Source organism: Bombus terrestris, chromosome 4, assembly GCF_910591885.1.
Source record: "Bombus terrestris chromosome 4, iyBomTerr1.2, whole genome shotgun sequence".
NCBI classification, from domain to species: domain Eukaryota; kingdom Metazoa; phylum Arthropoda; class Insecta; order Hymenoptera; family Apidae; genus Bombus; species Bombus terrestris.
Window position 1 is genome coordinate 13822479 of NC_063272.1, and position 22852 is coordinate 13845330.

The 22852-nt window shown below is 41.2% G+C and overlaps 5 protein-coding genes and 1 long non-coding RNA gene across 7 annotated transcripts; 2 read left to right on the forward strand and 4 right to left on the reverse strand.

Moving 5' to 3' along the window:
• Positions 1 to 274: 274 nt before the first annotated feature.
• LOC100645985 (cuticle protein 16.5) lies at positions 275 to 1386 on the forward strand. 2 transcript variants are annotated; one of them, XM_003394905.3, is made up of 3 exons: positions 275 to 434; positions 584 to 755; positions 1086 to 1386. In XM_003394905.3, the coding sequence occupies exons 1-3, from the start codon at positions 423 to 425 to the stop codon at positions 1142 to 1144; spliced, it is 243 nt and encodes an 80-aa protein (XP_003394953.1). In that variant the 5' UTR covers positions 275 to 422; the 3' UTR covers positions 1145 to 1386. The 2 variants fall into 2 exon arrangements, with proteins under 2 accessions (XP_003394953.1, XP_012163318.1); XM_012307928.2 differs by having other exon boundaries at positions 1089 to 1386.
• Positions 1387 to 2613: 1227 nt separating this feature from the next.
• Positions 2614 to 4238, reverse strand: LOC100645869 (glutaconyl-CoA decarboxylase subunit gamma). Its single transcript, XM_003394904.4, has 3 exons — positions 4087 to 4238; positions 3357 to 3612; positions 2614 to 3001 (listed from the first exon to the last, which is right to left on the reverse strand). The coding sequence occupies exons 1-3, from the start codon at positions 4096 to 4098 to the stop codon at positions 2937 to 2939; spliced, it is 333 nt and encodes a 110-aa protein (XP_003394952.3). The 5' UTR covers positions 4099 to 4238; the 3' UTR covers positions 2614 to 2936.
• Positions 4239 to 8753: 4515 nt separating this feature from the next.
• Positions 8754 to 9676, reverse strand: LOC125384851 (dirigent protein 10-like). The gene is made up of 3 exons (XM_048404884.1): positions 9552 to 9676; positions 9194 to 9449; positions 8754 to 9105 (listed from the first exon to the last, which is right to left on the reverse strand). The coding sequence occupies exons 1-3, from the start codon at positions 9561 to 9563 to the stop codon at positions 8933 to 8935; spliced, it is 441 nt and encodes a 146-aa protein (XP_048260841.1). The 5' UTR covers positions 9564 to 9676; the 3' UTR covers positions 8754 to 8932.
• Positions 9677 to 9794: 118 nt separating this feature from the next.
• LOC110119218 lies at positions 9795 to 17977 on the forward strand. Its single transcript, XR_007223660.1, has 3 exons — positions 9795 to 9962; positions 16497 to 16931; positions 17437 to 17977. It is a non-coding gene; the product is annotated as an uncharacterized LOC110119218 (long non-coding RNA).
• Positions 12820 to 14050, reverse strand: LOC100645440 (tetra-peptide repeat homeobox protein 1). Its single transcript, XM_003394900.4, has 2 exons — positions 13654 to 14050; positions 12820 to 13180 (listed from the first exon to the last, which is right to left on the reverse strand). Exons 1-2 carry the CDS (start codon positions 13958 to 13960, stop codon positions 13035 to 13037), a joined length of 453 nt encoding a protein of 150 aa, XP_003394948.1. The 5' UTR covers positions 13961 to 14050; the 3' UTR covers positions 12820 to 13034.
• Positions 17978 to 19908: 1931 nt separating the features above from the next.
• On the reverse strand, positions 19909 to 22315 carry LOC100651155 (cuticle protein 64-like). The gene is made up of 3 exons (XM_003395187.3): positions 22304 to 22315; positions 21412 to 21751; positions 19909 to 21134 (listed from the first exon to the last, which is right to left on the reverse strand). The coding sequence occupies exons 1-3, from the start codon at positions 22313 to 22315 to the stop codon at positions 20845 to 20847; spliced, it is 642 nt and encodes a 213-aa protein (XP_003395235.2). The 3' UTR covers positions 19909 to 20844.
• Between the last annotated feature and the right edge of the window lie 537 nt (positions 22316 to 22852).

The following is a 22852-nucleotide window of genomic DNA, read 5'->3' on the forward strand; positions in this document are numbered from 1 at the left end:
GAACAACTAAAAGAAACATGTTGAATAAAAAAAGAAAAAAAGATCTATACGTAGCTGCTGTAAAATATGCAAATATATCCGTGGCCCCGTTCTCGGCGCGAAACTTCTGCAACATTCGCGCGCCGTTGCGTGCGCAACCCGCGCCATCGAGATTTCTGATGCAACATTGGCGCTGTACGAGTTCATCGTTTTAGATCGCTGTCTTGATTTACGGATTCAAGTCCCCGACCACGCCCGCTCGCGACAAGCCGCGATAGCCTGGCCACTATGAAACCGACTGACACGCGTTCGTACGGGGTGGATGACGTACACGGCGTAGATATAGGTTGGAAAATAAGAGTATAAAAGACAAAGTCGAAGGTAGGATTTTCATCAGTCGCTTGCTATTTCGAGTTCGAAAGAAGCTCAAGAAACCCAACAAAATGAAATCCCTGGTAAGATTGATTTGCAAACATGGTTGTAAATACCAACAGTAATCGTTTGTAATCGTTGATAATCAGGATGGTTCACGATATTAATGATTTTTATCGAGTGTCATGTATAAGTATAATATGATAACAAGAGGATTTAATTGTGTTTGAAGTTGATCCTCTTCGCCATCGTTGCCGTCGTTGTGGCCTTCCCTGAACCAGAACGAGAACGCCGTGGAATCCTCGCGGCTCCAGCCCTCGCAGCCCCAGCATGGGTTGCTGCTCCCAAAATCGCTGCTGCCCCCGTTGCCATCGCTGCTCCCGCTGCTAAACTCCTTGCAGCTCGTAAGTATCTTCGATTTTTATCAATTAAGAAAAATATGAATATCGTGTACAATAGACAATACGATAGACTCGTGTAATAGAGGAAAATGCACAACCGATTATTTCTTGCTATGGAGAGATCGATATCCAGGGTTTTCTGGGGAAATAACATTTCGATAGATTTTATTACATTTTTTTTTTGTTCATATACCATCAATACATTTTGATTTATGCATTCATTCGAAAATACGTTTTCATGGAAGTTTGGTTACTCCGTAGTGTTGCCATGAATAATTAAACGTTGCACGAAACAGTACAAATTAAATGTAAATTTTCTATTCCTTTTTTCAGCAGCAGTTGTAGCCGCTCCCGCCCTAGCCGCCCCAGCGTGGGGATTGAAAGGATGGTAAATCATTATTTAATATCCCGGCGTAACTGGACCTGAAGTATTACAGTGAACATCGACGATGGGAATTTTTTCTCATCGTGAAAAATTCGAATTTGGCGATTGGTCACACCCGACACCCCTTTTCGGCCGCAACTCCGATCGATCCCCTATAATCGGCACCATGGAAAATTATACATTTCCCCCTTCCCATTGTAATTTAAATTTTTCTATCAGATAATAAACTTATTTTAAAAACCACAAAAATACCTGCCTGAGTTATTTTTCTTCGAAAACATTAAGCCCTCTAATTTGCGAGGCTAGTAAAATACGACAAATGAAAAGGAACATAATCGAAATATGCCGGCGGTGTAATCGTTCGTAAACAATTTAATTGAAATGTGTATTATTCAGAAAATTCCCAACAATTCAAAATGTCTGGCATTATTCGGTCTTTCGATTTATATATTAATTATCGTAGTTATATATGCTGCGCGTTAATAACGTATTCACCGTTTAAACACTCAAATTGTATGATTAATCAGTTAATTATGAATGTATGACATTAATGCAACAGTTGGTGCAGTCGCTTAGCTAAAGAATCGATTTTGTAATTATCTCATGCCAGAAGTAATTGAACTGTGATAATTAAGTATGTTTCCTCGTTGTAATACAATGTACGCCTGTTGGCATATTCTTTATAACGTCTGATTCGTTCATTTTCGTTCCAAAATCTGCAATCTACATTTGTAAGTGATGAAACGTGGCCAATTATTGGCCAATTATTTATGTTTAATTGAAACATTTGACACGTATCATTCAATTTTAAAGCGTTACTAATCATCATTAACTCTATTGCGATCTTCAAACTTTTGCTGATCTTCAATTTTCCTCTCCTGTCAATGAACGAATAGACGTTTAATTTTTCAATGAACTTTGCAATGTAGAATTAAAATTCTACAAATTTTTATAAGAGATTATAGAAAATATCCTAATATTACATTATTATATATTATTTATGATTATAGGAAGATTCGATTTGCTTGAAAATGATTCAAAGAACACAGCACAGGCTTAAGTAATATAACAGTACTCGTTAAAGTACTCGTTTATTAAATTTACTTCAAAGAATTCCCTCGTCTACAATTTACAGTCGCTTTTACGCAGTTTACAAGCCAAGTCATAATCAAGGAAAGTAGTTGTACTTTAAATTGCAGTTTCTAAGTTGCAGCTTCTTGGCCATTGGTAGGCCCTCCAAGTTGCACCGGATTCGTTATTTCACGTGTCTTTTCATTGGCAGCGGCCACAGGCGAGGAACAGCAGTAATGCATTTAACAATCTAATTAGAAACTGGAACAACTGGTCCTCGGAGAACGACGAGTGGTGGATAACTTTTATGGCTAGTTAAATAGCATTAAACTTCACTTAAACGAGTCGTTGTCTCGGTTCGGCTATTGGGATTATACTTGAAATTGAAAGTATTGCAGAAACAAGTGATTGTACAATGGAGCTTCATTTATTAATGTACAAAAGCGTAACAAGAATATGGCTAATTACAAGGAGAAAAATTCGCGAAAGAACCTCGTAGAAACTCGAACGCGTTGTTCGTTTAACTCTTATCGAACAGATTTAATTTATGAATAAAAAAGAGTTGTCGTTGTTCCATCGTTCTCGATATCAGGAGATGTGACCTGTTATCGAACAACGCTGAGCTTGGATCGAAGTCCCGCGGATGGAGATCGATGAGTGGCCGCTTTCAGGTTCACGAGAGAGATCGTTCGAGTTGTCTTGGAGAATCCAGGGTTACGGTTGACGTTCTACCATAGTAGACCGGCTCCTGGCGCCACCACGGTTCCTGCGGGACCAGCGACTACCGCGGAACCTTCAAAAGAAACAATTTATTTTATTATTTTCATGTAATTTCTTTCGCTACTCTAATAAATCCATACTTTAACATAATCCTTTACAATGAAGTTTGAATAATATAATAATAGAATAATATAACGAAACAGTAATGTACTGTATACTGTAATCCGCTATTGTATTTAAAATGTTCACTACCAAATTGAATTCCGTTAATCTCCAGAATTAGTCAGAATTATTAACCAAAATGATTTCGAAGTTTCAATAACCAGTATTACCATACCGCGCTGGTCAATCTGTTATAATTACCAAACTTCATGTACAAGATCTACGTTTAGTCGAAGCAGTTCAAAGCGATAGAACGTATAGGTTACCGGCAGCCGGTCCCACGACGGCGGCAGAGCCAGCAGCAGGCCCAACTACTGCGGCAGCACCTGCAGCAGGCCCGACCACGGCTGCTGGTGCAGCGACAGGTCCGATAACCGCAGCCGAAGGAGCCACTGGTCCAGCTACTGCCACTCCAGGTAACACACCACCCAACACCACTGCTCCATTGTGTCCCCAGGCTAGGGAACGACGTTCACGCTCGGGGCTGGCTGAGGCGACGGCCAGGGCGGCAACAAGGACGACCTGAGATGTGGTTTATATAGATTTAAGTGTATGTAGCTCTAGTTCGGTATAGATTATTTAGATTAAAGTCTCAGAGTTTTATTCAACCTTTTTAGATCGTTTAGATTTCTGTGTTTCACCCAACTTGTTCAGGGCTTTAAATTATCTAGACAAGAGCTACGTAAAGATCAAGATCAATCTGAACAGATATCAAGATATCAAGGTAAATGTAAATTATGATAAAAAAATCTCATGCAATTATCTAATGCCACTATAATAGTCTAAGACAGGTAACTATTGTTTGATCAAGAGATTGTATAGAAAAAGAGTGATACAAAAAGTGCTATGATTTGATGTTTCTGTGATACTTCGAGACAGGTAGCTACTGTCTGATCGCAATATTACACAGAAAGAGCGTGATAAGAACAGATAATGAAATCAATCTAGTTGAACTTTCGATACAAGTGAGAAGCCTCGAAGAAGAATATATCTCACCAAGTATTTCATGTTGATTGCTGTATCTGTCTTCAGCTGACTGGTGACTGATGCTCAACCCTCTTGACACGCCGCCTTATATACGCGATCGATGATCCTGGATATCGTCGATGCAACCTTCAACCCCGCATGAAAGTGGGAATAACAAACGAGACAGGGCGCGGTCACAGACAGCCAGGATTAGAGTAGGCGACATAGCGGAGTTCCGGGTCCAACGTCACACGGACGAGTGCTGTTATCACGCGGAGACGTGTTTCAGCCTCGAAACGTGTGCGCGCGGCCTGTTACCACAATAACGGTTTGTCGCGAGGGGAATAGAATTTTCGCGTTGGTCAGCAACGTACGGTGTGGCAAATTCGCTGATCACCTCGTTCCAAGCTCATTTTCGCCACGAAATTCTCGCCATGTATTTCAGCCACTTTGATAAACGTTAATAACTGCCGCACGCAGGTGTAATTGTTAAAATCCAGGACCAAGCCAGGGAAATTCTGTCCTGTCCGAATTATCCGTGGTTTACCAGGGGATAATCAGAGCAACGATGTTTTTCGTGGGAACAACCAGCGATTTTAATGGATCCCTTACACGCTCCGGGTATTAAGGGACGTGTTTATATTCGCGATGTGTTGCGAGTTGAAATTTCAACAAGCTGAGCGGTTGTCTAACGAGGTTGAAAAAGCTATGGAGGAATAACGAGCCCATTGTGTTTTCAAGACGCGCAACGTAGTTATTTTTACGTCTACTGTACTGTTTTTAAGTTACTTGTTTACTGTAGATACACACATTGATTTGGGAGATTCTTCAAAAAGGATCAAGTTTAATACACCGTACAATATTCTGCGAAAGTATCAGATATCGCATATTATCACATATTATTTTTTATTTCTGGCTTTCCTGATGCATAACCTTTTCAGAAATGCTTCGATAAACAGATCCTTGAATTAGATTTTATAATGTGTATACAGAATAATTGAACAAGTTACTTTTATTTTTATTAGTAAAAATCGTCATTCATTAAACATCAATAAGAATAAGTACTTGGTGCAAGGCTTTTGCACAGTACTGTACATCACGAGGATATCAAATCACATTTCTCTTTTTTCATTACAACGACAGGTAGCAGTACAATATACGAGACTCAATACATGTTAAGGAAAAAGGGAAAACGAAATGGGATAAATCAATTTCCAGCTACAAATTCTGGGAAACGTGGGCACAACGAGTCGATTGTTCGCAAAGAATCCGCATGGTAAAGAATAAACGAGCGTCGATGGCGTGCGAATAAAACAACGGAGAGGGTGGTTGGCCGTTTCGCGTGCGCCCTTTTATTTCGTCCGTACCGTGCCGAGCAGTTTTTTCGTGATGACCGTGGGTGATCCGTCCTTTGAATCCGCGTTGGCTGGCACCGGCCTGGAACGGTGTAATTGCGCGTGTCAGATTTGTCAAGTTGGAAATCGCGGTGACTTGCGAGCCTTTACGTCGTCCCCGTTTGAATTTATGGCGAGCCACGTTTCCACGAAACGTTGCACTTCCACCAAACTTGGGAAGAGTTCTCTCCGTTGATAGAATAATTGGGGAAACTTGGAGGAAGAGAACGCGTCCCAGTATAAGTTGCTTCCGCTGTTTAGGTGGAAAGTTAGGAGGAAGAGATGGCGAGTCGACGTTGGTCACGTTTAGAGTTCTCGAATAATCGAAGAAGCAGGAGTTGTTACTGCAATGCTAACTTCGTGCATTAATATTTGTTATCGTATTAACCACGTCTGCCAATATTATCGTGTGAATGTTCTCCGTAACTCGACATCCAATCGATTCTAAACCAATAACAATTTCAACTTCTAAACCAGTGTTAATGAGTCGCAAAATCGCTGAACAATTCCCCAATGAAGGATTTTCGCATTTTCCAAGGATGGCACGACACGCTATTGGCCTATTATGTCATTTTATTATTCTATTACATAGCAGTTGCCAGCGGGCGGAAGTGAAATTCGGCCATCGACGTCCACTTCTCGTTCTATTTGCGATTGGCCCGTTTACGTGACCTTTCGGTTAGAGATCGACTAAAAAATTAGAATTCGCAGCTAGCGACGAATTTCGCGTGGTTCCAGGGTAACAGAGGATTCCCAGGGGGTGCGTCGAAAATCGCAATCTGAGGCTAGGCGAGAATATATCGAAAAGTCAAAGTCTTTGTGACGAGAGTTGGCGAGGCCGCATTCCTTTTCAAGAATATTCCGTTTGATTCGCAGACGTCATCCTTTCAATGGTTTTCCCGGTCTTTGTGTCAAAGGCTATCGATTATCGGGAAGTTTCTGGCTCTGTTTGCGTGACGCTACATCTCGTTCCCTTCCATCGATCGTCTCTCTATGCGCCAATATCGCTCGTGTCACTCCTTTCGTGGAAGATACGCGATTATTAGTGGAAACGTGGGATTCCGATTAATATTTCTGAGATTGAGAGTAGGTCGAGTGAAAATAGTCGCAAATACATCACCGGGACCGGATTTATCGACGAGAGGACTCCGTTTCAGTCGAAACAATTCGGTCGTCTGAATTCTTCTTGACCTTTTGATAGAACAGTGAATTTTTTAAATTGTTCCCTGCTATTTAAAATACCTGAAGCTGACTACAGATCTGACATGTCTATTCTCCATTTCCAATAAAAATAAACCATAAATCCAATTTCTAGACTATACAGTATCGTATATTTGTCGTTATATCGTATCGTACTCGTGACAAAGAAACAAAGAATTCGCAATCGACATCAAACGATTTCACGAAACATTTACAACCGTCCCTGATTTATCCGAATGAACGCTTCAAATCAACCAATTTCGATTTCATTATCGTCGCGTGTTAATCGCGTTCTATCAACTTACACAGCCAATATCGTGTCTTCCCGAACTAATTAGTTCGTTTCAAATGCAATCGCTTAACGATCGGGCCCGGATCATATTTTTTTTTCGCTCGATATAACAACGATAACAGTGACAAACCATAATTAGGTGGTTCGAACAATTAACGTTATTAACATAGACGATAGCTGTGACAGCAAATGAACCCGGACAAACAGGCCTTGGATCGATGAAACGTGTGTACTAACATGCGAACGGAGAATTAAACGCGAATAGCGCGTTGTTCATGTTGGTAGGCTCGCACGAGTACACGACATCGTGGCCGATATTGCGCTAAGCCGCCGGATAGTTCTATGCATCTCATTGTGTCGCGTTACTATGTCTAGAATATACCGTTAAGTCGTTGCATTTGAAGGACAAAGGTATCTAATTAATTCGACAGTCTCGCGAAACCTGTTATGATCTCTGTCCACTGTTTCTAATGCGTCTGAGTCGTGTACGTAATTCAATTCTAGCAGCAAAGATTGACAGAGTTGAAAGTGACAAACTTGAACTTCAGATGATTTATTTGCACTTAATGACGCGTTACCACTTTTTACGTGTTACTACATTTAATACGTATTACTACATTTAACTCTGAGGAAAGAAAATTTTCCTACATTAATTTCAATGAATAATAACAATGAATTAATAAATAATGAATTAAGTAATTTACAAACATAACATTTAAAAGCTAATTTCAAGCTCTTATCCTTCTTGTAATTACTCAAACAACCTTGCAGAATTCTACTTTAAAATCCGGTTAAAATTACTCTGGTGGCGAAACTAATTGAGAATAAACTACAAGAGAATACGTATATATTTACTAATTGCTTTTATACGTTGAAGTTGGACGATCTCGTAATCTGTACTAATTACCACAGAAAAAACAATTAATTAAACCTTCTGTTTCTCTCTTCTCCTTGATTCCATTAGTTTCCACCCACCACCTGCAAGGAACTCGAATGCGTATCTCCATTTTTTCAGAACGATAATGTCAGTCGGTGTATATCTCACGTTGCGACATTGTTTATCATATTTGACATCACGAGCTCCATAAATCCATCGCATACTCGCGGACGACCGTTACAGGTCCTTGAAGAGAAAATCCGTTCCAGTCTCGTAACCGCGACAACAGCCACGCTACCGTGTCTCGATAAGCGCGACGAGAGGAAAACTAGCGGGCGGCCGATCAGTCGGCTGACTTGTCGATTGCCGTACTTGACAGTGAATCGATTATGACTACATAATTCCATGGATCGAGCGGTACGCATTGTTATCCCGGTCTGGGCTTTCGTTTTGACGTTCTTCGATGATTTTTCGCATCGGCATTAGCCGACTATGGTGCACAGGTGCAAGCTTTGCCTTTCCCTCCCCGTTACCATGATCCCAACGGTGGCACGGCAGAGGTGTACGTTGAAATATTCATGATGGGGATGCCAGGTGGAGATCTAGCCGAGAGTTGTCTCTAAGCGCGTTCTGAATCGTGCGCGCAGTTACAAAATTATTCGTACGTGCCTTTTTGTGTAGGAGCCAGGGCTGGATTGCCATTGCGCAGCTGACGTATCGATCGTCCGACGCGTCGATTCAAATTCCTGGATTTGCTGCGGCTTTTCAGGGTATTTAAAGCGATTAACCACGTGGAAAAAGGTATTTCGAATACCTCAAATTTTACAAGAGGCAAGCCTTTGTGCGGAAATTTGCTTTTGATTAGTAAACTATTTTGCAACCACAAAGGAAAATAGTTCGCTTCGGATGTAGGAAATTAGATACCTCTCTAGAATTCGAGATGTAATATAGTTTATTTTATATAATTAAACAGATACATTTGTATAAGCGTATACGTAGCCGAACACGTAGGCAGTGATCTTGCCACAGTTAGGAATGATTTATAAGTGGTCTGTATAGTTTTGAGTAAGGTACGAGGTACGTTGTATATCTATGAGGCTCGTTTTTATTTGACTACCAGGCGTGACCTCCGGCGATAACCGCGGAGGATGAAGCTCCGATTACCGCAGTTTTGGTAACGGGGCCAGCGACGACAGTGGATGCTGCTGGTCCAGCGACAACCGCGGCTGCTGGAGCTGCCGCTACCACTGCAGGTGCAGCGAGTGCAGGGGCAACGAGTGCATTACCTGAAAATTAATTTATTTATTACAATTACTATCGAAATCTCCTGTAATATATAGGAAGTAAACTTGATTTAAGAGAATGGTCACTTACTAACGACGACGCCAAGTCCCGGTTCAGAAACGACAGTAGGTCCAGCAACCGAACCTACGACGGCACTTGGACCGGCTACGGCTCCAGTGACTACTGCAGGTCCAGCAACTGGCCCAGCTACTTTAACTGCTCCAGCTGCGGGACCAGCAACGACCGCTGATCCTACATGAGCACCAGCTACGCTTACAGCACCGACGAGTGGGCTGACAAGACTCGGTGCGGCTGAGCAAACCGACACGATTGATACCAGGACAGCCTAATAGAAAAATGATTAAAGAATTATTTCAAAAAGTAATCAACACATGTCGATACCGTGAAGTTATTATTGATGCAAATAAAATATAATCGAGAAGCTCACCAAGTATTTCATGGTTGCTGCTTTATTCTTCAGCGTTGTCTATCGCCTTAATTGTAAGACTGCCAATTAATCCCGCGATAGCTGCTTTTATACTCGGTTCTGACCCTGAATCTATAGCTTTCCCGACATTTTTCCATTAGGAAATGTCACACCATTACCATTGCCGGCCTGACCTATTTCTGTATGGAAGAATGTCTTCGTCGCGTGTCTGTGTAAGCTATTAAACTCCGCGTCGAAGAGACACTTCCAGGCAGTCTCATCGTGCGACGCGAATTAATTGCACCCATCCCGTAATATCGGGAACGGAACTTGAGCGCCATAAGTTTGAGGAATTCACGAGAATCGACGTTACCTCGTTATCTTTATGCTGTTCTGGTTTTGTCGGAATTCATCCCACTTAGACTACTTGACGTAAGTACTCGAACTTGTTGCGCACCGTTCTGATTTCGTAGTCGGAAACGCCGCTTTGTCACGGTAATTCGCTTCTGGGGTGTGCCCGTCCGTCTCGCGAATTCATCGTGACGTAGAGTCGAGTGCTGTTCGAGAATTTGGATAATGTCTTTTCGTGTCTTTTTGGTGGTTGAAGACACCGTAGGATTGAGACAAATTTTTATCTAAATGCTAACCGAAAATCGCATCTTAAATGAATTATTGGTTAAATGTTTGAAACCACTGTGTGCTTTTTGTTATTGTTTTGGACGTCTACTTTATTTTGACGGAAGTAAATTTCTTTAAACACTGTCCTTGTGGAGGCGTGTCTTTCTCTAGACTTTTACATTACTTGAACAATTCTGCACTTTCTTTGAATCAACCTTGGTATTGTATCGCTTCTCGATTCTGAGTTAGATTTTTCCACTGTAAGTGTTCCTTAAACGAAGAAGAGTACTCGCAAACATTTCAAGCTCTCCCTATGCAATTGTGGCTACAATTCACATCCTCCAAAATATTTACCAACATCCTGTTTCAACGCTTGAACTCCAAAGCTCGAAAACCTCAAGTAATCCCAGCATCTTGACGGATCACACGAAATCACAGACCTCACGGTGGAAGCAAGTAAACGTTTGCTTACGCAAGCGTTGAAAGTCATCGAGGTGCTCTTCGCTATTCGACTACTTGAATTTCATGTCCGCCGTATGGAATCCACGTCTGTGTTAAACGACTGTCGTTTTGTTCATGCATAAACCGTGGGACGTAACGACTGGCCTGGTACTTGTTGCTGTTCGCTCGTGGACGTGCCTTTGAAATGGTAATGCGCGTGGCGCTAATAATTTCCTTCAGCTTCCCACAGGAACTAGAAGCCGGCAGAGTTTCGTAAAAAAGACGCCGTAAAGCATCTTCGTCGTGGCATTTCCCAGAGGCTGGCGCGAATGAAAACAGAGATTAAAGCAGAGCCATGAAGTAGGATGGTAACTGTACTCAATATGGAACACTGCAATATCTCGGCAAGTAATTATAATACAAAATCAATCGGCAACGGTGTAAAATATTTCGTTGGAAGCAAAAGACAAGCGTATTCACATTTGAGTAATTGGTAATCCGTGGTAATCCGTCGACCGTTGTATTTGAAAACGTAGAAATGTTCTCGAGAAGAGAGTTAAATTGTAAAATTTTTTAGTTGAAGAAAATAAAAATATATTATCTTTCCATGATTTCACATTACACGTATTTGGCTTTGAGTGTCCGAAAGAAATTTACCGTTAAATTTATTTCATTTTTAATGTGATTATTATTTTTCTGTCCTAATATATACTTATGTACCCAATGTTGAACATATTGAGTGTACGTCATATAGAACATGCCAATGATGCTGCTACCGACGAATATAATACAGAATTATATTTATTTTATGGTTGCAATTCCCAAAGAGACAATAATGGTGAAATATGGATCCAATGTATTCATTGTTCTGTTTTCATTGGGATTACAATCTGGGATATGCTTTAGGCGTTTCACATGTGAAAGACAAAGAAAATCAACATAATGTAATACAATAGAATACAATATAATATAGCATAATGTAAGATAAGCTTAAAAAATGGAATATATTTGATTGCAGGGTCTTCTTTATTTAAATAAATATTCATTTTTCATAGCAAAAATAGAATTTTTCGAAATTTCTTAACAAATTATTTCTACAATTTATTATATTTCTTTACAAATATTAACAGTCATTTTTTCAACTCGCTGTACTTGATCTCTTTTTCACCATGACTTCAGCACACTTAAACTTTTGAATAGTTAACTATTAACAAACAAATATCTATTAATTTGATCGTGCTTTGAAGTTGGTTTCATTGAGAAGAAACATGTTTCTCGTTTTGAAAAGTTTTTAAAATCAAGTGTTCCATATTGCAATTGCCCTATAGATGGAGAGAGAGGGAGAGGTTCGTTACCAAAGCTATGTTCGGATATCATTAGAGTACGGTTCAAATGGGGAGAATACTCGGTTGATTGGAGTGGCGTTCAAGCAATTTCCTATAATTACCGGCAAAGGTGGACAGGTATCATCCCACGACACACTGTCAACGGTATAATGGACCGCGAAATGGAGCCTGGCCACGCCACGCCACGCCATGTCGACGATAATATTCCGGGACTAGAACAATGCTCTGCCGACCGGTGTCGTTATAATCGTGGATTGCATGTCACAATCACTACGCAATAGGTGTCTTTGCTTTGACTCTTCGAGTGTGAAATTCTCAAGGAATTAGAGATATTCGACAAAGACTCCGATGAAATTCCTGCTGTGGTAGATTCGTGGCAGTTGATCGTCTTGGACTTTTAGTATATTGCAAGTTACTGTTGTGGCGTACAGAATTGCTTCTCTAAATATTTTTCTTTCTCTATCAGTTTACACATTACGCTTGCTAATTGTTTGCCAAACAAAGACAATACTAAAAGTTTCGCATTAGTCTCGTACACCAGTCGCAATTACACTGTAACATTTCCGCACTTGAAACTTCGAGGAACGCCATTGTCCTCATTACAACATTTGGTCTTTTGTTTCGGCCGGACTGAAGGACATGTTAAACGAACTTATTTACCTGGAACAATTGAAATTTACGAAACAATGGTTGCCTGTTGCCGAACACGGTACATCTATACCCCATTTACTTCTCATTTAAATCCTCCGGTTAAATAATTATTCTGATTATTCTCGTCGAATAATTCAATTAACATTACGCTGTATGTAATCGAAACAAAGTATGTTTGCAAACGTTACAGCCAAGGCAATAAACGGACATAATGACAGAAACGAGAAGTGCACTTCCTCTCCAAAGTGGTATGCGTTTATTATCATATAAAATAAACATATAAACGATACATTGTTATGTACACGAAATATATATAAAAGATACAATGACGGAGGTACTAGCGGTAAATGACGGAGATCGTGGCGCGGTCGTTTTCAAAATGGCAGGCATCGGAGGAGATCAGTCGAAGATGTCATTATGTGTATGGGTGTCCAGCGTGAGCTAAGAATTACCAGTGGCCATCAGCACGAAGGATGCTTCCAACTCCAGCTGGTCCAGCTGCTATGCTACCGGATGGACCTGCAATAAGTGCTGGAGCGGTGATGGGACCTGCAAGGGCTGCAGGATGTGCTGCAGGTCCGGCCAAGACGGTTCCTGAAAAAGGATAATACAAAATTAGTACAAAAATATACACACACATATTTTAGAAAGAGACGACAGAACCATGTACTGTGTTCGATAAAACGAATAAGGAAGACATCGCGATAAAACGTGACAATTCGAAACAAATAAATGTCGCTAGATGAGTAAAGATCGGTCTACTACGCATGGCTGAATTTATCGTCCATTGTGTGTATCGTATTCATAATATATGGATCGTTGCATGTTCAAAGATTAAGTACCCTAGTTTCCTGACAAGCATATATGGAACGCGACTGGTTTGCAACGACAATATCCAATCAATATTACGAAAAAAAGTACATCGATTCAAACGCCGTCGTACGCTTATCTTCGGGTACTATTCTAAGACATCCTCTTATCAACGTAATCTATTTACAAGACCTATATTATGGATAAATATACCGACGAGTGTCAGTTCGTGGAATTTACGAATCTACTCTACTCACCCCATGGTGCACCCCAATGAGCGGCTACAGCTGGCCAGGGTGCAGCTGCACCAGCAACGCTACCGGAAACTAGAGAGGGACCAGCAACTGCTCCAGTCACTACGGCGCCACCATCCACAGCTCCTGAGAGGCGAGCAGGTCCGGTAGCTGGTCCTGCAAGGGCAGCGGGTCCCACGATCGGTCCACTGAGGGCAGCAGGGCCTAGGAGAGGACCAGCCAGAGCTGCTCCAGGTGCCAAAATCGCCGAAGGAGCCGCAGTCGCTACCGAAAGAACAGCGACGAGGAAGACCGCTACGAGGGTGCACATGTTGAAAGATTTGTCGAAGGGCTTGCTCGTTGCTAGGCTACTGGAATAGTTTGCCTCGATGGCTGGAGTGGATGTGCTGGCATCTGGCTGGCTCGATGGTGCTTTTATAGGGGCATTGTGTACACTCTGGGCACCTAGTTGCTCCCGCCAACCCCAAGGGCGGGGCACAGGACACGCCAAACATTCTCTGCGGGCTGGGCGCGTGGCCGTTTCCTCAGCTTATCAGCATTAAGACAGTCATCGAGTAGCAGCGACACATAGCTAATGCTTAACGCCTCGCAGCCCACCCGTGCCCCTGGAGGTCGCCCGCTCCAATTCAACATGCCCGTTGCATCCGTTTCAGCGACGGTTTTTACGATTGTTTCTGGCCTTGCGTATAGAACACGGTACTCTATCGACCAGAAAGATCGGCACGCCGATACCACAAAGTTTGAGTGTTTAATGGCTTCAACGTGGGTCTAGGTAGTCACGGTCCGGGGCTTTTCATGGTTAAAAATGTTGCATTGAATTTCTGGAGAAATTAAACTACATTGCAAAAAAGCCTAACTAAAGTATCTACGTACTTAGAATCGAACAAGATTTAAGATTTCCAATTTAATTCCTTTGATACCGAGTGCAGACTCTATCGATCGATCAACGCTAACTGCAAACTCGACTCAAATTAAAGATCGATATCTTTCGTATCGAACCGATTCGTTCGTATTAAAGTCGTAGTACAGGTAGCATGTTCCATTGACGAGATCATCCTTTCCTGTGAAAGATCCTGCAATTTCAGGGTCGAAGAAACCTGTCATCACGACCTTCACGGTCGAAGAAGAGTCGTTTCATCTTCCTCTTGTCGATTTTCTAAACAAAGAGACAGATCTGAACGAGCACGCGTCGACAGCCGTGTCACTATGCGTCCGCATTGTGCATTGTACATCCGTTTAGGCGAGGCACTGGGTTGCGTAGCCCACGCGTCGTCCCCAAGTTGCGATTGTCGCCTGGAATGACTGTCTCATTGTAGTCGGATACGCGTGTGTTACGGTGGCACCAGCCTCGCAATGCATCACCGAGCCTCGCGCCACGGATCGTTTCGAATATCATTGTTGGGCGTAGCGCTTTCGAAGGTGGCAAAGGTGACCGGCGACGCGATTGTTCGAATAATTGTCCCCCGCCACGGCGAAGTCCTTCGAGGGGCGGCTTTAATGGTACGCCTCGTTTCAGAGAACAAGAGAAGATCGTGAAGTCTACTTTTTCTTAGAACGAGCACGCGGGGTTTAAAAAGCAACTCGCTTTTTCCTTACTCGGTCGAAAAAATATTCCAGGAATTTCTCTCCTCTTGCAGTTTCAAACGACTTTCATTTGGAAAGTGGCTCCGTAATCTCTCGCTTGATCACTTTTTATTACTTTTATATATTGCTGGTTGAGAATAAAATATCGTATATAGTAAATATCGTAGATATTTGAAAATTCATAAGAGAGAAACCACCTTTATCAATTCGTATATCTTTTTGGAATAATATAAAATGCATCCGTACTTTCAATATTTATTCAATACGTTCGCATTATTTTTACTCGTTGATTTATTTCCAGCATCGACTCGTGGCCGTCCATAATATTTCTACTTCTCCAACAACATATTTGTAATATTGGATAATCCCTCTGGATATAATTTCCAGATATATCGTACAGTGTAAAGATCTATATCTAAATAAATTATATTTGCTCCACCATATTGTAAATTATACCTCTAATTACTAGAACGGACTGTTACCTAAAGAAATCAAAAGGGTTGTGTGGTTATGAGCGTTTGATTTAAACGACCCAGTTAAGATTGAAACAGAAGGTCGCAGTTAGGATCAGATATCGAAGATCACGCGATGGCCAATCGTTCACGAAGAAAATCGAGAACAGGAATAGATTTCTTGTCGCGACAGGTGCATAAAGAAACGTCGGATCAAGAATGACAAAGTATTTGATTTATGGTCCAGGGCGATTTTAACACGAAGTTGTGTGCCATTTTTAGTGTCGTGAACAGAGCTGGTGAAAGATAATGGAATACTGACGTATATGTCATGGTAAGATTTCGATGTGTAGGTGTTTTTGTCCAGGGTAATTGTAATGCGCATCGTCTGTTGCGTGTAACTGGTTTACCATTACAAAGCACGAAATGGGAATAGAGGAGGATTATCAGTTTAGAAACACGATCCGCATGGTCTCGTTGTTCGTTGCTTCGATAACGTTTATCAATGTCCACGATATTATTTCCTCATCTTGTCTGATTACTTAATTATAGAAGATTTAAAAAATAAAGAAAATTAGAAATTGATATGAAAGGGTAATAAAAAATTCGCAACATCAAATCTCGAAAATACGAACGGAAGGCTACATTGTAATAAATAGATTCGCACAAAGGAATCTTGCACAAAGAGATGGTATGTAGGTCGTTATTTCGATGCATTCCTTACGCAAATCCAACGCATAGATCATTTTTCTTTCATTTCTAGGCGTGGTGTCTCCAATTCGATTCAATATTGCGTCACCTTATTTACAGGTTTTTGTCCGATCGGCCGAGCTTTTTCACCCCGTCACGGTCTAACAGACCGCTGCTACCAGCCCCGCCTTTACCCCCGATAAGTTCACCGACCCACGTGTTCGCATGTGTCGCCTATAAAAGCTCACTTAGCATCAACATGTACGGCAATGTTCCTCCGTGATGGCTGATGGAAAGTCGCTGCTCGGAATCTCGGTGGCCTCCGTCATCTACGAGGGGACATTTCACGATCATCGACCTAACTAGGGGATAGAAGGGTCGAGAAACACCACAGGCGACAACGATGGATTCTTCGATTAAAATTTCATCAACATCATCATCTTCGGGTTTCTCAGTCTACAAAATTGGTATTGGTTTCTACAGTGGCCGTTATGAGCGTGCACCACGAAACCACGACGCCACGGATGGCGTCACACGGTGGCCATCAACTTTCAGGTAAGAAACTTCCATATTTATGTTGTTTTGTTTGGAGTCAAGTTGCCGGAGATATCGAGGATATGTTCGTATTTCCCATTTTTGGGATGGAGAAATTAGACTACGACGCGAACGAAACAAACACGTTTCTCAATTTCCGCGGGTGGTACACGGGCGAAGCGAATCGCGATGTGAATAACGATCAAGCCAAGGAGAACACAGAACGTACGCGTAAGATTTATTTTCCCGTTTCTAGACCGATTTTCTGACCCCGGAACACGCCGTTACGTACCACACATATATATATCCCGCTCGTCCTGTTGAAAAATAACTCGTTATTTTTCCAACTGGCGAACGACCCTCCACGAGATCGTGTTTCGGGTCGATGTTTAAATATCTACGGATCTACGATCACGTTCGATCCATATCCCTTCGATGTGGACGTGTCATCCATACGAAAATCATCTTTTGAACGTAACGAATCTTCTGGTTCTCTATTGCCTCTGCACGATTTTTGTATTCTTAGGACATTCAGTACACCATCGAGGGCGTAAAAGCAGCAGCGCGTCGAAGGATCCATCGATCGGCCTTCCTCGATCTCCGGCAACTTACGAGACACTAACGACCCAGCCACAACCATATCTACCTCGTTATCGGCCACACCTTTCGTCGTTCTTGTCCGTAACAACGCTGGGCTTCGCGAAAACAATTCGACCTTCTTGCTTTATGCCAGAGCGAGGTCGATTCGCTGGAATGTCCACGGTAGTCAACCATCTGTCCAACTTATAATTCCTGTTCGAGACAGCTTAACTGATTTACCGCAATTTGCCGCGTTCGTTGATGAAATACGGGCCAGGGTGTCTCACGGACTGGTGGAGAGGGTGGAGTTACGTGTTGATGCTTCCTCTAGTAGATTTCTTTGTCTTTGTAACTTGTATATTGTGTATATAGCGTGGGGTGCTAATCTTCGTCGTATGAAATGTAAAAACAATTGAGGATCTTGTGGTTCACTCTTGTATTATATATCTTTTTATTGAAACTGTTTAAAAATAAACGTATACTTATGAGCAAAAATAAATCTGCATTTGTTTCATTTTTCATATTGTTGGAGAATTTTTTGATGATAATATTCGGTATCTGATATGTTGATACTGGCTGTAATCGAGACTGCCAGGAATCAAACTAATTAATTACATTTTTTGTGTCTTTTTCAACTTCATTACCTAAGCACGTAATTAATAGGCATATGACTTATATAATCAACCATTAAAGTCGTAAAACGTACAATATCTTCAACCATATTTACTTATTTCGTTTTACCTCATTTTCTATTTTACGACTTCGGGATAAAGTGTAGGAATAACGAATAACAACTCATTATCCATATCGAAGTCTAAATTAGGGCGCATCATTTATTTCCTTTAATTCCGCGCTACCATTGTGAGCAGAGCAAAATCGCAATAAATAACCCGCGCTTCGCGTAATTTAAATCAACGTGCTGTGAAATGACCGCGCTTAAAAAGTGAAAAAATTTCTCTCACTGAAAGCATCAATTCGCGATTTATATTTCGTGAAAAGTCATTGTGATAACGAAATAAAAATTATAGGAGGGTAGAAACGTACTTTTGACACTTTTTTATAATTGTTCCAATATCGAGTAATTTAAATTTAAAATATTGTTCAACTATTTTTAACCAGTAATTAAAACAATTATTCATTGTTTTAATAAAAAGTCATATGATTTAACAATAGAAAGGACTGCTTACGCTCCACAATAGAAGTGAGGTATAATTATACTGTCGGAATAATTATGAATGATACTGCACACACGCCATTCACAAACGGATGAAATAAAGAAAAGCAGAGAAAAATAACGAGAGTACGATACATTTAATCTTCCTTTTCAGTGATCACAAAACTACGATTGATGATCTATATTTCTCGAAGAATCGCGTAGGCTATTGATTTTTAAACGTACGTAATGGAAAGCTTTATTTTAATTGTATTTCATTTAATTACAACGATCTGATTGAATATCGTAAATTTTTTCGTCGTCGTGTTGCCTCCGCAGAATAATCGGTCGAACGGAATCTAGTAACCTTTTAGAATTCGTGCAGGTTCGATGCACTCTGGTCGGTGGCGAAACTATCGATTGATGCATCACGGCACTGCCACGATTTTCTCACGAAGACGGAACTCTCGTTCTTCGAATTCGTATCTCGATATTAGCTAAGTCTCGTAGCTATCGCGAAACGGTTGTCTCTGAAAATAAATCTTTCCGTAGAAGCAGAAGATGTAGGTTTACGCGATTAAGTGGAGATAGTTCTCACGATTGTGCATGAATCTCGTGATAAATTCTCTCGCCTGTCAGCTATGCTCTACATTCAGTTTTTAATGCAACCGTATTGTTTCAATGTTGTAGCAGACGTTTAAAAATTTGGATGTTCGGTGGTTATTCATGCGAATTGAAGCACTTGTGCTTTTAATACATTAAATTATCAAGTGCGCGTGAACTTATTAGGTACTTTAACTCACAATGGATTTATCGTGTATTTCGCTGAAATTTTACCCGATTATTGCTGTAATATGATCAAGTGGTTTGAACTCGTATTATGGAGAATCGGTAGCTCGAAATAAGCCACTTAAATGGCAATTGTTCAATCGTAAAAACCGAATGAAACAGCTTACAGGCGAAAAATATCGTCGTGGATACGATCTGTGACGAGGATCAAGTCGACCTTAAAAAAGCACGCGGTAATTGTCGTGTACAGATTCCGCGATAGAGTCAGCGCTTAAAAGAACGACTTAGGAGATAACGCAGAACTCGTGTACGACCTTCGGTGAATTATGCACGCGTGGTTCGTTAGTCTGGCTTTATTCGCTCTAAACCGTGGTGCCAGCACACCCGTGTTCACTGTGATCGATCTACACACAGGTCGATTATTTTTTAAACGATGTCGCGAAGTCGAGGCAATCGTCGCGTTTGTTCGAAGATCGTCGAACCGTGTCGCGAATCATACATCTAACGACATTAACCTTTACCACAACTATCGATATGTTATTCCAACGTGTCGATATCCGTGTCAATGGTTCAACTTGGTTTCGGTTCTGTCTACCCTCTGATTGTGGCCCCTTGTAGTAGGTGTCGCCATTCCACGAATGGCTACGATAAACTAACAAAACTTTTAGAATTACACACCAGAATGATAAAGATCGATAGTGGATCGCGTAAAACGCTTTTGTGATCTGTCTCTATTCGTTGCGCGGTAGCACGATCGAAGAATTTGATACGAATGCCAGCTTGTTTATGTAGGTTTTATTCTTCTTGGCAATAAAAGAGGAATAAAAAATGAACGGGTTAGATACAGACACTGAGAGCAGTAAATTTGGAATGTGGAATAAATAAACGTGGAGGTTCCTTTTTGCAAAGACAAAACTAGAGCGTGCATGGAATCGATGCATAATTATTTTACAGCTCGTTAAAATAGGTCGCATAACGAATTTAAAGCGACGTAAAGGTTGACGACGTATAACGATATAACTCCATTAAAGCATCGCGTGCGAGAATTTCGAGTACATAGTTAACAACATGATTAAACGTGTGTAACTAAATCGTGTATTACCGTAAGAGATCAGTTAAAGTTACACGATAAATAGCGAGCGATCTACGAATATCTATGTCACAAACTATTTATTATCTATTTAAAAAAAAAGTAAGGGTATATCAACTGTATAAAAAATTCTTATTCGTATTGCATTATCGTTATAAAATCATAGTATCAAATGTATCGCTAACGGGGATCGTCGTGAGACAAATCTAACGATATAACGATCAGATATCGTATTGTAGTTTAACTCCGCTGATAATTCATAGAAGTGGATACGATCGAGAGATTTTTAAAGTTCTTGTTCTGCCAACAGCTCTCATTCGTTATCAATGACCGTGTCCAGTGTGGATCCCACCAAAACCAGTCCCGTGGGTAGTAATTTTGCCAGAGGGACCAGCGATTACCACGGAACCAGCATTAGGGCCGGATACAGCGGCGCTTCCGGATTGAGGACCAGAAAGGACAGCGCCATGGGACGCTGGTCCTGCGAGAACAGCTCCATGCGATGCTGGTCCTGCTATTACCACTCCGTGACTACCGGCTCCCGCGTATCCAGAGTATCCAGCATATCCCGGATACCCGGTATAACTATAGGCTGGACCGGTGTATCCCAAACCTAGAGCGAAGTCGGATCTTTTTATATGCGATAGGTAAATATTTACCATATTGTGTTTTAGCAAATGTTTTAGACAAATTTGAGTTTGAGTTTGAGTTTGAGTTTGAGTTTGAGTTTGAGTTTGAGTTTGAGTTTGAGTTTGAGTTTGAGTTTGAGTTTGAGTTTGAGTTTGAGTTTGAGTTTGAGTTTGAGTTTGAGTTTGAGTTTGAGTTTGAGTTTGAGTTTGAGTTTGAGTTTGAGTTTGAGTTTGAGTTTGAGTTTGAGTTTGAGTACTTACCGACTCCACCGTCATAAGGGCCGCTGTAACCTTCCACGTGAGCAGGTCCGGCGACAGAAGCAGTAACAACAGCGGATCCAGCAACAGCACCAGAAACTTGAACCGGTCCAGCAACGGATCCAGAGAGTTTGGCTGGCCCTATAGATGGAGCAGCCACCATGGTCGCTCCAAGGTGAGGTCCAGCAACACTGGTTGGTCCCAAGGCGGGTCCAGCGATTGCTACTCCATGAGAATATCCGAGGTGACCTCCGTAAAGTCCACCATGATATCCACCATAAATAGCCTCTCGGCGCAGCCGCGGAGCAGCTGCGACGAACGCGAAGAGAGCTGTCAGAATTAACTAAAAATTTCAAAATTAATGGTAAGTATCGCCAAATTTATACTTAGTCAATGAGTAAATTATTTTGCGAAGATTTAATGTTTAAAATTGACGCTAAAGTCTAGTACATTCCCGTCCATGCTACGAGTTCACAGAAAGTTTCTTAAATAATCACTAAAATATTAATTTCTAATTTAACGTAATTTCGAACTAGAGAAGCCAACCGAAATAAAACACACATAATATAGGGTATGAGCAAACCGTTAGTCTATATAAATTCTTAAATTATTCTATCAAGATTTAGTGTTTAAAACTAGCACACAACTGAAAGTAATGGTGTCCAATTTAGAACTTTTCCATCCACTCAAGAACTCCACAGAGAGTTGCTAAACAATCAATAGAATATTAATTTCCAAACAGAAACAATTTCGCAGCGCGAAGGTATTCAAAGGAAAAACACCGAGAATATAAAATCACGTTCACCAAACTGAAAGAGACTGAACTTCTGCGGTAGCGCGCCTCATAACGAGAAATTCACTGTTGCGATATTCCGATGTTCCGGGGAATACTTACGAAGGCCTTCATCTTGCCGACCGACCGATTGCTTAGTGTACTCACGGACGACTTGGTCGGACTTTATATACTGTTCCAGGATCCCGACCGCGCCCCTAGTTGATCCCTTCAAATCATATCCGCTGATGGTACAGTCTGCGCCATTGTGCAAGAAGGTCAGCATCCGGCACACCCACCCTCGGGATGCTGAGTCCCTTGACTGACCTTCAACGACCATTCATTGTGAAACGATCGCTTCCACTGGGGAAGCATATCGTCGGATTTTTTTCTTCTTTGTTCTTCTTGAAACAAAACTGCTACTTCGTTGAATTCTTTTCTTTGTTGCCTTTCATCGATTCTTTGTTTCATCAAACGATTCAATTTCATGAAGAAAGCATCCGTTTCTTCGCTTTTTTAGGTTATGGTTACAGTGGATACGTATTCTAACGAATTGTCGTTCTAATGAATGAATCATCTGCAGATTAAGATGAATCCATTCATGAGAATTTATAGAATTTCAAGAAGAAAGCATCCATTTCCTCGTTTCTTTAGGTTACGGTTACAGTGGGT

Bases quoted from the DNA above. Each gene is read 5' to 3' on its own strand.
- LOC100645985 (XM_003394905.3), top strand. The intron at 756-1,085 runs GTAAGTATCTTC...TCCTTTTTTCAG, and splicing joins TGCTAAACTCCTTGCAGCTC to CAGCAGTTGTAGCCGCTCCC.
- LOC100645869 (XM_003394904.4), bottom strand. The intron at 3,002-3,356 runs GTAACCTATACG...TTTCTTTTGAAG, and splicing joins CGTCGTGGGACCGGCTGCCG to GTTCCGCGGTAGTCGCTGGT.
- LOC125384851 (XM_048404884.1), bottom strand. The intron at 9,106-9,193 runs GTAAGTGACCAT...ATTAATTTTCAG, and splicing joins GGGACTTGGCGTCGTCGTTA to GTAATGCACTCGTTGCCCCT.
- LOC100645440 (XM_003394900.4), bottom strand. From the start codon at position 13,960: ATGTGCACCCTCGTAGCGGTCTTCCTCGTCGCTGTTCTTTCGGTAGCG. The intron at 13,181-13,653 runs GTGAGTAGAGTA...ATCCTTTTTCAG, and splicing joins TCATTGGGGTGCACCATGGG to GAACCGTCTTGGCCGGACCT.
- LOC100651155 (XM_003395187.3), bottom strand. The intron at 21,135-21,411 runs GTAAGTACTCAA...ACTTCGCTCTAG, and splicing joins CCCTTATGACGGTGGAGTCG to GTTTGGGATACACCGGTCCA.